The sequence below is a fragment of the Macaca mulatta genome, chromosome 1 (genome assembly GCF_049350105.2).
Source record: "Macaca mulatta isolate MMU2019108-1 chromosome 1, T2T-MMU8v2.0, whole genome shotgun sequence".
Classification (NCBI taxonomy): Eukaryota; Metazoa; Chordata; class Mammalia; order Primates; family Cercopithecidae; genus Macaca; species Macaca mulatta.
This window is the reverse complement of record NC_133406.1, coordinates 65,376,649-65,390,275: the sequence shown is the minus strand read 5'-3', so window position 1 is coordinate 65,390,275 and position 13,627 is coordinate 65,376,649. Positions and strand designations below refer to the sequence as shown.

Below are 13,627 nucleotides of genomic sequence, written 5' to 3'. Positions count from 1 at the left end.
AAACTCATCTTCCTCAAATTATCTGTGGGCTTGTAAAGTAAGATGATGGAGACATCAAGTAAAAGCCTAAAGGGCCAACAGAATGCAAAGACCTCTTCTATAGGGGAAGAACCAAATTAGATAGATCTATTTTGATCTCCAAGGAGCATTTTTTTTCTTACTCCCTGATCTTGGTCCTACCTCAGGTTGACAGACTGGTCAAGAAAACGCTAACCAAGTGAAATCTTACTTTCATTTCATATCATATTCTAAATTCTAAAATTCTCCATATATATACTGTCCAATATTTTATTTATATATCATGTCCTGCAATGCACTTATTGGCAATACGTTTTCAGAAGACTGAATTTTCTTCCTATGGAAATTTTCAAACTAAACATGCTTACCTCCAGAGAAACAGTATCTTGACTTATTTTTTCTAGATATTTTATATTGTAATTAATATTAAGCTACAATGCTATACTTCAACAGTAGTTGCCATTATATCATATGATAGGTGTAGTCAGAAATTTCCCCAAAGTTCCAGGTGAGTTTTAGTAAAATGAGTTATCTACACTGGGCCAGGCGCAGTGGCTCACGCTTATAATCCCAGCAGTTTGGGAGGCCGAGGCAGGCGGATCACGAGGTCAGGAGATAGAGACCATCCCGGTTAACACGGTGAAACCCTGTCTCTACTAAAAATACAACAAATTAGCCAGGTGTGGTGGCACATGCCTGTAGTCCCAGCTACTCGGGAGGCAGACGCAGGAGAATTGCTTGAACCCAGGTGGTGGAGGTGTTGCAGTGAGCTGAGATTGCACCGCTGCACTCCAGCCTGGGCAGCAGAACGAGGCTCTGTCTCAAAAAAAAAAAAAAAAAAAAAAAAAAAAAAAAATCTACACTGGATCCACGGAACTGTTCAATTTCTGTACATTCACACCTGCTTGCAAAAAATTAACTCTAATGTACACGCATACCCACAGCCCTGCCCAGATTGATATTACTAGAAATGCATGGTATCTGACTACAATTGAAACAGCAATGAAACCTCACCATCTTGCTCCTTCTCCCACTATCCAATCTATTTAAAACCTTTTTTGCTCCCATAAAACATAGACTCTGACATCTACCTATTTCAATTTTATTTCTCACTTCCTACTCATTTCTAGGTCTACAAAAATCACTTCAACTACTTTCCAAGTCATTAAAACGCCTCCTCCTTGTTAAATTCCTCCTAACAGTCTCTCCCTCGATAGTTTTAGTTACCCTCTTGATAACATGAAAGGCACTGATCACTCTGCCCTCACTCTCTTCTGCCTGAAGAGTTCTCTCTCCTTGGCTTTTAGGAGAGCAAACCACTCTGGTTTTCAGCTTGTCCTCTGGCTCATTTCAAGGTAATATCCCTGATAAGTCTGTTGGAGGACTCCCTGTGATTCTATTCTGCAGGTCCCCCCCTGGGAGAATATACACGGTTCTTTGACTTCATTACCACTGATAACCAGCTGCCTCCCAGCTGGATATCTCTCTATCCCAGATCTCTAGCTGGGGTGCCAAAACTACATATTCAATTGCCTCCCCACACAGCTCTACTTGGAATGTGTCTATCTCAAAAAACATAGGGAGGCCCAAGAGTCACTTTTGATTCAACACACACACACATACACATACACACACACACACACACACACACACACACACCCCCACCCCAAACAAGTTATGTTTCCACAATGGAAATGCCCATTTATTCTGTGTAGTTGTATCCTTTACTTTTCATTCAAGCCACTATCATTTCTTATCCGAATTACCATGACATAACCAAATAGGTCTCCATACCTATCTTGCCACCTTTCATTCAATTCATTTTTCACATTGATACCAGAGCAATATTTATATGGCACAGTAATCAAGGCTTTTCCAAGACAGATACCTTTCAATGGCTCTCCAATGACCTCAGGATAATGTCTAAAGCTTCCTAACATAGCTTAGAGACTTTCAAATCCCATCACAATCGGAACCCAAGAACACATTCCAGGTAGGTGGCAGACCCAGGAGGCAGGCCAGTCAGCTAGGTTCCCAGGCCACACTGCTGAACCACTACCAAACTGCTTCCCACTATGGCCATTCATCTGGAGCTCCCACACACTGACACCAACAAGCTCTATCTGCAATTAGGCCCTCAAGAAATTGTCTGCTGCTGCGTCTGGGGAAATTAAAACAACCCTAGTTTGGAGTCAGGTTGTGCTAAGTCAAACAAAAGGGCTCAAGCTGCCCTAAAAGGACAGGGAATAATATCAAAGTCTGAATTGATGATGGTGATTGTTTATTCCTGACAAACTTGTTGCTTTTCAGAGTTGCTCGCCCTGTGATTTAATCCTCTCCCTTCTTTCTTGCCTCCTTTGCCCTACTCTGCCACACTGAGTAGCTTGGCAGTCCAGCAGTGTCACATCTTGGTGCCTTTGCTCACCTTGCACCTTGCTCCCTCTGCTCTGAATATGCTTCCTCCCTGGCCGGTAGCTACAACTCCTGCTCAACTCTTATCTTCCTTAATCCACCCATCATCTCCTCCAGGAAGCATTTTCTGCCTCTCCCTGGGAAGTTGTGATCAGTCACCTTCCCCTGGACTCTCCCCTGCATGGATCTCTCAGGTAATTATCACATGCTTTTGTGTTTAATAGTTAACATGGCCGACTTCATTCATCCATGTGGCCACAACACCCAGCACAATATGTCACTCATAGTAGCTATTCACGAAAAAATTGGTACTCAAAGTCCACTGCTGTCAAACACAAAACAATGTGAAGAATATACTGTAACCAACTTCATATTGAAAATAATCATTCTACAGCACAGTGGAGAAAGAAGATTAGGCCATTTCTCGTGCTGCCTATCTCCCAGTCTTCTGGTATCCTGGCAGGTGACCAGATACGGACTGCTCTTTTTGCAAGGTAATATGCTGAGTAAGGAAACTAAGAAGCAATAAGAACTTATTGATCTTGTCTTCTTTCATTGGAAATAAGGAAAACACCTGAAATAGGCAGAAGAGACCACACACAACAGGAGACTGGGGGGTTTGTCCAAAAAAGCAGCTCCTCTTCTGGAGGACTGAATGAGACTTGCCTGAAATTTGATACATGTTTCCTTCTGCTATCTCAAACCATTTGGTAACTACCTTTGAGAAGGCAGGTCTCCCATGCACAGCACTGTCTGCTTACAAAACCTTCTCCTTGTGAGACTGAGTTGTTCGAAAAATTGAATGTTTATTTTAATTCATGTATTCTCTCTGCCTAGCATCGTGAGTTCTCATTTTTACTTTCTCTAGGTTTCATACCTGTCTGGATTTAACCCTATCAACCTCAAACTTAACCTTGTTTCTCCTTCTCTTCATTTTTAGTTTTGTTATCGTCCATGTTGCACCCTATTCATTTTATAATTCTATGTTCCTCTATTTCAAATTGCTTTCATTGTCTTCTTCAACTTCTAGTTGTGTGTGTGTGTGTGTGTGTGTGTGTGTGTGTTTGAGATGGGGTCTCACTGTCACCCAAGCTGGAGTGCAGCGGTATGATTAGGGCTCACTGCGGCCTTGACCATGGGGGCTCCAGTGATCCTCCCCTCTCACCCCCTTCAGCCTCCCAAGTAGCTGGGACCACAGGCGTGCAACACCACACCTGGCTAATATTTTGTGTGTTTTTTTTGTTTTTTTTTTTTTTGAGACGGAGTCTCGCTCTGCCGCCCAGGCTGGAGTGCAGTGGCCGGATCTCAGCTCACTGCAAGCTCCGCCTCCCGGGTTTACGCCATTCTCCTGCCTCAGCCTCCCGAGTAGCTGGGACTACAGGCGCCCGCCACCTCGCCCGGCTAGTTTTTTGTATTTTTTTTTTTTAGTAGAGACGGGGTTTCACCGTGTTAGCCAGGATGGTCTCGATCTCCTGACCTCGTGATCCGCCCGTCTCGGCCTCCCAAAGTGCTGGGATTACAGGCTTGAGCCACCGCGCCCGGCCAATATTTTGTTTTTAATATTCTGTAGAGGTGGGCTCTCTTTATGATGCCCAGGGTGTACTTCTAGTACTAAACCTATTCTAAACATTAATCTTTTTTTAAAAAAAGTCCTTTCATTTTCTTCTTATCACCACTGCTCCCTAATCCCATCACCCTCCTTCAAAATGAACGTTTTAATGATCGGTGAGATGCAAGACTGAAGTACTGGAAGCCCTGCAGAGTCAACACAAACAGCGGAGACAGATCCTTCCTGGCCCTCAGCTGCCCCTGCCCTAGCTTTTTAGGTACCACAGAAAGACCATCCTGAGCAGAGCTCTTTAAACAACCTTCCTCTTGGAGGCAGGAGGAACTTTTTCCTAGGCTCTCAGCTCCAGCTGAATAGTATATTTAATTTTCTGGTATTTAACAGATGTCTATATGGATACTGAATTAGTGTTCATACAGAGGCAAACAAATGGGGCTTTTGTGAACCACAAATGTGAGAAGACAGAGAAAATTCCTGCATTCTAATGGGGAAAGATACAGCACAGAAAAGATCACTTTAAAAAGGTCATTACAAGAGGGATTTGAACCGGGTTGTATGTGTTCAGCCTGAGTTGGGGGGTTCCAAGAAGGTCTCTGAAGCGGTAACATTCTAGCTGAGTTGGCAGAAGAAAGAGCCCTTTTAGGCAGCAGGTCAGGGGGAGAATGTTCCAGGGCTGAGGGAACAGCAAGCACAGAGGCCCCAAAGTGGCAGAGTTTTGTTTGTTTGATGAGAAGAAAAGCCTTCCCTCCCTCCAGTCATTTGTTAATGCTGTCAGAAAATTATACTGCTTTCCTCCAGAGCACTTCCCTTGGTTCATAACATATTTGTTACTATTATGTTTCCGTTAATGTCTGCCGCTCCCAATACATTTTAGCAAATATCTATTGGTTGCCTACTGTGTTCCAGGCACTGAGCACTTAACAATGAGCAAAACAAAGTCCCTGCTTATCTTCCTGCATGTACGTGTGTGTAAACAAATAGTGAAAAAGGATCAAGAAAATAGGAATGGTTTGTTATTGCCTACCAGAGTAATAGCACCAGACATACAAGACCCATATTTGTTGAATGAATGTTCCTAAGAAAAGAAATGCAACGTACAAACTGTAGGTGGAATAGAATGCTAAATATAATTTGGACATAGACACACATGAAGCACAATAAAGTCAGAAGGAAATATACCAAAATATTAAAAACAGCCTCTTATTTTGTTCATTTTGCACAATAAGCATGTATTTAAGCCTGTATTTTTGACTTTTTTTTTTTTTTTTTTTCCCAGACAGGGTCTCACTCTGTCATCCAGGCTGGAGTGCAGTGGCATGATCACAGCTCACTGCAGCCTTCACCTCCTGGGCTCAAGCAATCCTCCCACCTCAGCCTCCTGAGTAGTTGGGACCACAGGCATACACCACCATGCCCATCTAACTTTTGTATTTTTTGTAGACATGGGGTTTTGGCATGTTGTCCAGGCTGATCTTGAACTCCTGGGCTTAAGCAATCACCCAGCCTGGGCCTCCCAAAGTGCTGGGATCACAGGCGTGAGCCACTGTGCCTGGCCTAGCATGTGTTTTTAAAAGTATTGATTCCATTCAATGAAATACAAAACAGTGGGATAGGCCTTAAGCTTTAGTTTATGAGCTGTGGGGGAAAAACAGATGAGCATTATTTGCCTTCCTTTGTTAGGATATTAATTTCTCACTAGGTTTGGCTACCAGTGTTTTTTAGGTTGCTTCACACCTCTCAAATATGACTCAAAGTAATGAAAAGAAGGAAAACAATGTCAAAACGCCATTAGGTGATGGAATCAGATACTGTCTATATTGGTTAGGAACAGAAAGATGACTCATGACCCACCCACCCCCACAAAAAAAGCAGCCACTTAAAATCCAAGACCAATATGATCTCAGGCAACACGGAGTCTGTTCCCAGCAGGCACAAAAAGCATGGCGCACCCTTACCACCTCTCTAACACCAGGCACTGAGAGCCTGCTCTCTCACCCAGTATGCCCTTCCCAGACCCAGAGTCCGCGCGCTCACTCCATTCAAAGCAAACAGTGAGCTAGCTGTCTTGCCCACAGTGAACTCCGCACACAGGCCACTTGCGCACAGCACGCTCCCAGCAACACGTGGCCAGGCCCCTCTCACCCAGCCCAGTCCAGCACATGGGGCACAGCAGACGCACTGCAACCCTTATCGCGGGTACTGTCCAAGCCCTAATGAACACCCCACTCACCAAGGCACCAAGGGAACACAGGGCAAACTCTCACCACGGGCACAGCACGGGCCCTAACAACACTTCCACGCACCTGTGCACTCCAGAGCAAGCCCTCACCTGGGGCGCCCAGTCCGCGTTCCCCTTGCTGATTGGGCTCAATCACGAAAACACGATTCACGCCTTTTTTGGGGATGCAACCAGATCCTGCGTAAATGCCGACCGCGCGCACCACGCCACCAAACAAGCTTCACCTTGGGCTCTGCGTGGTTCCCGCATTCGCCGCCACATATCCCCGGGATCTGAGCACTGCACCCCTCGGAGAACCCTGGCCTCTCTCTCCATTCCAAGCCCGCACGACGGCCTCCTGCCCGACTGACTGAGCAGAGCTCCAGCCTCGCTGCGGACGCGGGAACCCGCCCCCAGGTCCTACCGGAGAAGGAGGACAGCCGCAACACCAGGGCCGCCAGAAGCAACCCAGGAAAGCGCCGGGAAGGAAAAGGACGCTCGAGGCGGACGGGAGGCGCCATACGCGATGCGGGAGACCCCGTAATTTATCCGGAGGTGAGCAGAGAAACCGAGAGCCAGTCGAGCAGGGAAGTCCCTTCTGAGTCCGGTTATTGGACACAACAATCCCCAAACTCACAAAGTTTCCAGGGTGCTTGACAGGTGGGCGTGGCCTGGGCGCTTGGGGTGGAATTGAATGTTGGCACCGGGGCGGCTGGGGCCAATCGGCGGGCCGCGGGGCGGGGCCTCGGCGAACAGGGGCAACTCGTTGGCCTTCGAGGAGAAAGGGCGTGTCCAGAGCCCTAGCAGGGGGACACCGTGGGCCAGCGCCCGTCAGGGTTAATTTTACCCTGGGGCACTGCAGGCTCTCAGGACCGACTAGCCCTTACTTGGTATTTTGCATTAGTCAGGCATTATTGGGAACAATATTTGAGTTTTTCTTGCTTGAATGCCTGCTACTGTGTCGTCTCGGGGCCGTCTTGTTTTCACAGTCTCAAAGGGTTGGCTTCTGCACTCCCAGCCGCTAAGGTAATTTGCTCTTTGCTTCCCTCCCTGGAGAGGACCCGTCAGAATCTAATTTATTAAGCAACACCAGGCCGTTAGCATATTGAGACTCTATGGGGCCCCTGCCCTTGAGCAACTAAATGTTTTATTGAAGACGAAATATGCATGCATGAACAATGTAAGGACAAGGGTGTCCTAAGTGCCAAATTCCTGGAAGCAATGAATGCAGGAGGATTGGGATGGGTAGAAATTGTTAGGCGAAGTGGATAAGGGGGAGAAGTTTTCTGGTGAAATAATCTCAGGAACAATACTGGAAAATTAAGAGTGAGCAGGATTGATTTGCAGGGTTCTGAGTAAACCAGTATGACTGGTAAAAGGAAAAAAAAGGGAACATGACAGGCATTAAAAGAGCAAACAAAAAGAGTTGACATCTCTTCCCCTCAGACTGGCAAAGAATTAAAACGTCAGCCAATGTGAGTGAACGTGTTGCAGGGGGACTAGCACTCTGTTTGTAACATAACTTTTCAGAATGTTAAAAGTCTTAAAGTGGACATGACTTGTGTTAGGCTATCAGTTCCCAGAGAAATCATTAGAGCTGTGATCAAAGATTTATAATTTTTGGAAAAAAGTAAACCCTAAGTGTCTAGCAAAAGTAATAAGGAATTTCTGGTAGTTACCTTTGCGTGATGGAATTCTATGCAGCAAGTATTGCAAAAGTATACCAAATATGACAAACTATGATATAATTGTAAGTGGAAAAAGCAGAGTCCAAATTGGCATGTGCCTTTTGGCAGTCCTTTTATTAAAACAAAAGTGCTCTCTCTCTATATATATATGTATAAAATAGTTTGGAACACAACAAAATTAACAATGGTTGATAACATTATAGATATTTCACTTTCCTTGTGCTTTTCAGTTTTCTTTTTCTTTGTTGACCCTATGTTACGTTTAGAATAAGGTAAAGAAAATGTGTTAAAAAAATCAAACCTATGTATCAGTTGCTGTTTTGTTCACGGAGTTATGGAAGTAGAACTTGTATTACACAGGGTTTGTATGAGAGGATGGTGAGAAATTGGATGCTCAGTGTATAAACCTAAAATAGGTCTTATGGAATTATAGAGTTTAAATGTATTTAATACAGTTCTATAACTGAGATGTACTGAAGACTTTCTGGGTTCACCAAACCATGGAATTTCCTCTTCCCAAAAATTTTCAAAGTTTTGGCAAAGAATACAATACATTGAGTGTGGTAGTATATCAAATAAACATCTTAGTATCTTGGATTATAAAATTCAGGCACTCCATGACAGTAATTAAAGGAGGTATAATTAAGGGGATAGTGAATAGGAAACTCAATGAGAGGAAATTATTATTCCTGTTAATGTATGGCGTGAAGGAGCGATATGACAGACATGTTCTGTGGTTCAATGCCAGCAATTATTTGTGAAAGTAGGTAGTCTATTCATTGTTCTCCACAACAATAGATATTAAAAATTCTCCATTTATTTTCAGGCTTGGAAGAAAGATGCCTTTTTCTCATGAGAAAAATTATTATAAAGTATAGAAAAAAAATGTGGTTATTATTTGATTTCCTAGTTTCAGGTGTCAGATTAAACTCAAAGATTGGTATTTTATTGAAACTTTCTTTCAATCAGTCAAATTTCTATCCCTGAGGTTAATCAAGCCATTCTTAACATACTCAAAGACTTTCACATTACATTTATGAAACTAATTTTTATTTGAGTTAACTGAAGCTTCATTTGAATGGTTCTGAGCCTTGTTTCCTATTTTTGGGGATGAGTTCCGTAAGTCAGGGATAGAGTTTTCTTATAATATCTCCAGTGCCAAAATCTATAATAGGCGTACAATGAATAGCTGGTAAATATTGGATGAAATAAATGGTTCTTGTGGTCAAGTGCACTTAACATGTCTCTGCCAGTTCTCCTCCAGCATGAATTTACCAAATGTCCAGAAATTTCTGAGAGATTTTGATTTAAATAATTTTAGACCCTAGAAAACAAATTGAGATCTGTCTGTAAAAGGGATGAACTACAATTGTCTGCACCGCAAACTTTCCTTAATCAGGTGTTGCAAGCTTACTTGTGAAGTGGAGCTGTGGTCTATCCCTTAGCCTTGAGATCATTTTAGTGACTGAATTCAAAGGGAAGGTGTCGACAATGAACTTCCTGAGGCCTTAACAGGGGTAGAACTTGAAGCCACAGTTTTGAATGAAGTGGATTTAGGAGATTGTTTCCTCCAACTCCCCCTAAAGATTTTGTCAAACTGCCAAAGAGAAGAAAAGGAGAGAATGGAGGATATGTGTGTTTGTGGACCAGGTTTAGAACCATGGGATCTCCTTTAAGGGGCTTATGAAGGGCAGTGTGGGTGGAGGCTGGTGTGCGGATATCATTAAACTGTGGTCAACTCTTTTAAAATTTGATGTTAGGGCTGGGCACAGTGGCTCATGCCTGTAATCCCAGCACTTTGGGAGGCCGAGGCAGGCAGATCACGAGGTTGGGAGATCTAGACCATCCTGGCCAACATGGTGAAACCCTGTCTCTACTAAAATACAAAAAACTAGCTGGGCATGGTGGCACACACCTGTAGTCCCAGCTACTCAGGAGGGTGAGGCAGGGGAATTGCTTGAACTCGGGAGGCGGAGGTTGCAGTGAGTCAAGATCGCGCCACTGCACTCCAGCCTGGTGACAGAGCAAGACTTCATCTCAAAGAAAAAAGAAAAAAGAAAAAAACAAACAAACAAAAGAACCATGATACATGTTCTTTGCCTCCTAAATTAGTATACTGTATTTACATTATGCTTTTCAGGAGCAAGTGTAGCAGCATGAATGACCCTCTATTTACACCTGACAGCCAACTGACCTTTATGTTTAGCTGTGTCTGATTTTCTTTCCTGTTACCATCAAGAGCATGTCTGTGGCATTACACATCAACACAGGGATTATGAAAACAATCAGGTACAGAACTATATTCCATAAGTAGATTTGCAAAATAAAGTATTTTATTCCCTTCTCATTATAATGGTAGAGACAGAAAATTTCATTTAAGCATCATAAACTTTATACTACACACTTAAGTGTGCCAGAAAAGCAAGCAAAACAAAGAATATTAGGACTAGGAATAACTTCAGAGGGCAATTGGTGTCCAGTCCCTGCTTTTCAGATGAAAATGTAAGGTCTCAGGTCAGCAGAATTGCTTAATAATACAAGTTAGGCAATATAGTATTTTACTCATAGTTAGCATATACAGTATTTCTCATTATAACTGATGTAATAGAAAAAAATCTTTTGGCTTTCTTGCAATTAAAAAGTTACAGGTGAGGTTGCAGTAAGCCTAGATAGCACCACTGCATTCCAGCCTGGGTAACAAAGCAAGACCCTGTCTCCAAAACAAAACAAAAGTCACAGGTATTGCATATTTATTAATCACATTGCTCACTGACCTACTCCATTTTGGAAAAAAAGAGAACACAGGATTTTTTTTTTCTTGTGATGGGAAATTTTAATTCAAAAAAGACCAATTCCTAATCACGTTGTTTCTAGTCTTCCTTTAAAAGTTACTTCTTCAAAATCCCAAGAAATAAAAGAGATTTGCTAAAGATCCAACTAAGCAAAAGTCCTGTCAAGTATATTTACATATATTCACCACCTACTTGCCCTTCTTTCTTGGTGACCTAGCTGTATGTCCTTTGCCCATTTTTGTGGGGTGGAGAGAAGTTTGGTCTTTGAATTTTTAAGTACTCTCTAAACAATAAAGCAATTAGCCTTTGTGATGTAAGTTGCATTTTTTTTTCTTGCCCTTTATCAGTTGATTTTTTCTTAAGCTGTTTTTTTCCCCTCTCTTCCATGATTTTAAATTGAAATTCAGGTTCATGTCTATCTTACTCCTTATATTGCTATCAAAGTAAAGGTGGCAGAATTCACCTTTAAAGCAACTGTTAAACAGAATTACACAGAAATGAGCAGTAGTCATATATAAAGCTATTCTTAAATATCCAGAAATATTCTGATGTTAGCATAGCCCATAATAACATAGCCCATATGTTAGCATAGCCCATAATAACATAACACATTTTTATTCTCTAAAGATGTGGACAGGTTGAAGAGCACAAGCTCATTTATTTTAAAAATATCAGAACATATTATTTTAATATATTTTTAAAAATTTATGTTTTAAAAAGTTAATTTAGTATATTCTGAATCCATACAAAACTAAGCTAGTTACTTTTGTAATAACAATTATTCTTTCATTTCAATTTTTATTATGTTTTTTATAAAGAACATAGCAAAAAGTGCTTTTGAAATAAAGCTTAGAAAATATCCAAAGCTTATTTTCCAAATATTTCTCTTGAGTAGTCTTAACCACCCTTCCCATAATCATTTCATGCCTCTCTAGTAAATTAATTTTTCTCCCTAGAGAAAGTAAAAACTGATATAGCATATATTTCACTCCAAACTGTTTAAAAGACTAGGGTTCTGCTCTATAAAATAAAAGGAAACTAAGGGGAGAAAAGTACATGTGTAAAAAAACACATATGTGAAAGAAGAAAGGCAGAAAATGAATCAAATATTAGGAGTGGTTATCACTAGGTAGCATAATCATATGTGACTTATTTTTCATAACTTTCTGCATTTTCCAAGCTCTCCTTAATGAGCACATTCCATATTACAAATATTTTAAAAAAGAAAAATGACCAACTTATAAACCAGCAATTCCAGGCAACACCTTATTCCTTTAAGTAATTCAAACCATTTTCTATCTCCTAAAAGCAGTCTTTTCCCCTGACTAGGTACTGTGTGCGTTTAGCACGAGGCAGAAGGGTGGGGGTTTCACAGTGATGCACACAAAGAGGGGGGAACTTTGCTAGGTACTGGGGAAGCGGCAGCATCTTCAAGTGCACGTGTCTGCATCTCTGTGAAGTCACTTCAAAGACTTTATGAAGCTCAGATCTGATTCTGTTGAAATCAATTGGCTCCTTTCCAACCAAAATTGTACCTGGAGATGTTCTTCAGCTGTATAGTACTTTGTCAAGGAAGGACACTGAAATAACAGGATGTTTTCATTTAGTTAACAGCATGGTCGACAATTGAACTACCCAGAATTTACAGGCTGATAATCGTGATGCTAGAATTTCCATATAAATTACAAGGTCATTAGAAGTGTTTATTGCCCTCTGTGATGGCTGCTGTGTAGGACACAGAAAGTATGGCACAAATGGAGACATTAGTAAATAAGAGAGAGATTAATGATTAACTTGACCTTTTCCTTTTTTGTGTCCAAAGAAAAAGTGTTCTCAGAGTTGAGCTACTAAATAAAGAGCCTCATTCCATTCTAGAAAATGTACAGGTCACCCATAACAGAATAAATGATTTTTTTGAGTCTGTTGTTCTAAACCATGTTGGTAGCAGGGGGCAGAAATAGGAACTGGTCATCTTGGAGGGGTCAGCATCAGAAAGCATGTCCTTCTCTTCTAATTACAGTTAAGAATGAGCTGCAGTAGTAGATTTAGTACAAGGTATCCACATGCTTCCCCAGCTGTGCTGGAGCTTCTCCTTTTAAGGCCAGGAATGGTGTCCTTCCACCAACTGACAGACCTCCTGATGAGTCCCTCCAGTTTATCTGCTCCCCAGTTATTACTGCCACCAGATTCCTCATCTTTGTTCTCCTTCTATCTCACAAGACTTCGCAGCATCACCTGTTACCTGTATTCCTCCAAACACTTTCATGTCCAACACACAGCTATGTCTTTGGAGCCTGCCTCTTTACTCCGCCCCAGAACCTGGGTGCAAAAGGTCTTAACGCTTGCACAGATTCTAACTCACTTCTTGACTAGCATATTTTGCTACAGATGATTCACTTTGTTCCTGTGGAACACTGTGGTCAAAATTCCAACCTTAAAAGGGAAAGTTGAAACAAAATTTTTAAGTACTTTATACCTACCAAAAAGTGATCAATAGTCAGTGTACACAATTTGAGGTGTACTTTGATGTAAGAGTATTTCCAAAAACTTGAGGATAAATGAAATTTTCATAATTTCATTTCTCGATTAATAAGCTCAGTTGATTACTGAACATTTCTCCTTTGATTATCTATACTCAGAGATTGGGGAGATCTTTAAAAAATTGTCTCTATTCATCAGAAGTTAATTTAGCATGGAAAAGAAAACACATAAGCACAATGTATGGCACATTGTAAGTGGCTAAGAAGGTTTGAATAGTAGATGAAGCAAGTACATGAATGCAATAGAGTTATCAGGCAAAAAGACAACACATGAAATGTCAATAACTATAGGTTATGTAGTGTTATAATGATGGGAGAAATGTTTGTCAGTTTGTAAAAAAAGCAGAATTCAATATTGCGCAATCAATATAATCTCAAGGTGTATATGCAAA

The 13,627-nt window shown here is 41.6% G+C and overlaps 2 protein-coding genes and 1 long non-coding RNA gene across 11 annotated transcripts in view; 1 reads left to right on the top strand and 2 right to left on the bottom strand.

Moving 5' to 3' along the window:
* CR1L (complement C3b/C4b receptor 1 like) overlaps nt 1-6,873 on the bottom strand; it is a 101,187-nt gene extending 94,314 nt beyond the window's left edge. For 3 of the 7 annotated variants that reach the window (XR_013418497.1, XR_013418499.1, XM_078005120.1), the window contains exon 1: nt 6,640-6,873. Coding sequence is in view for 2 of the 7 variants with exons in the window: in XM_078005120.1 (XP_077861246.1) it covers nt 6,640-6,736 (97 nt within the window). In the remaining 5 variants the exon portion in view is untranslated. Of the gene's footprint in view, nt 1-6,300; nt 6,452-6,639 lie in introns of those variants that run through there. The other 4 variants (XR_013418502.1, XR_013418500.1, XM_078005122.1 and 1 more) reach the window with 2 other exon arrangements.
* The window catches only part of LOC144341548 (uncharacterized), a 119,778-nt gene that overhangs the window by 28,224 nt on the left and 77,927 nt on the right, over nt 1-13,627 (top strand). The gene's annotated exons all lie outside the window — the stretch shown is intronic.
* CR1 (complement C3b/C4b receptor 1 (Knops blood group)) overlaps nt 10,215-13,627 on the bottom strand; it is a 132,855-nt gene continuing 129,442 nt past the window's right edge. For 2 of the 3 annotated variants that reach the window (XM_078005098.1, XM_078005092.1), the window contains one exon: nt 10,215-12,275. Coding sequence is in view for 1 of the 3 variants with exons in the window: in XM_078005100.1 (XP_077861226.1) it covers nt 12,263-12,275 (13 nt within the window). In the remaining 2 variants the exon portion in view is untranslated. The remainder of the gene's footprint in view (nt 12,276-13,627) is intronic. The other variant, XM_078005100.1, reaches the window with a different exon arrangement.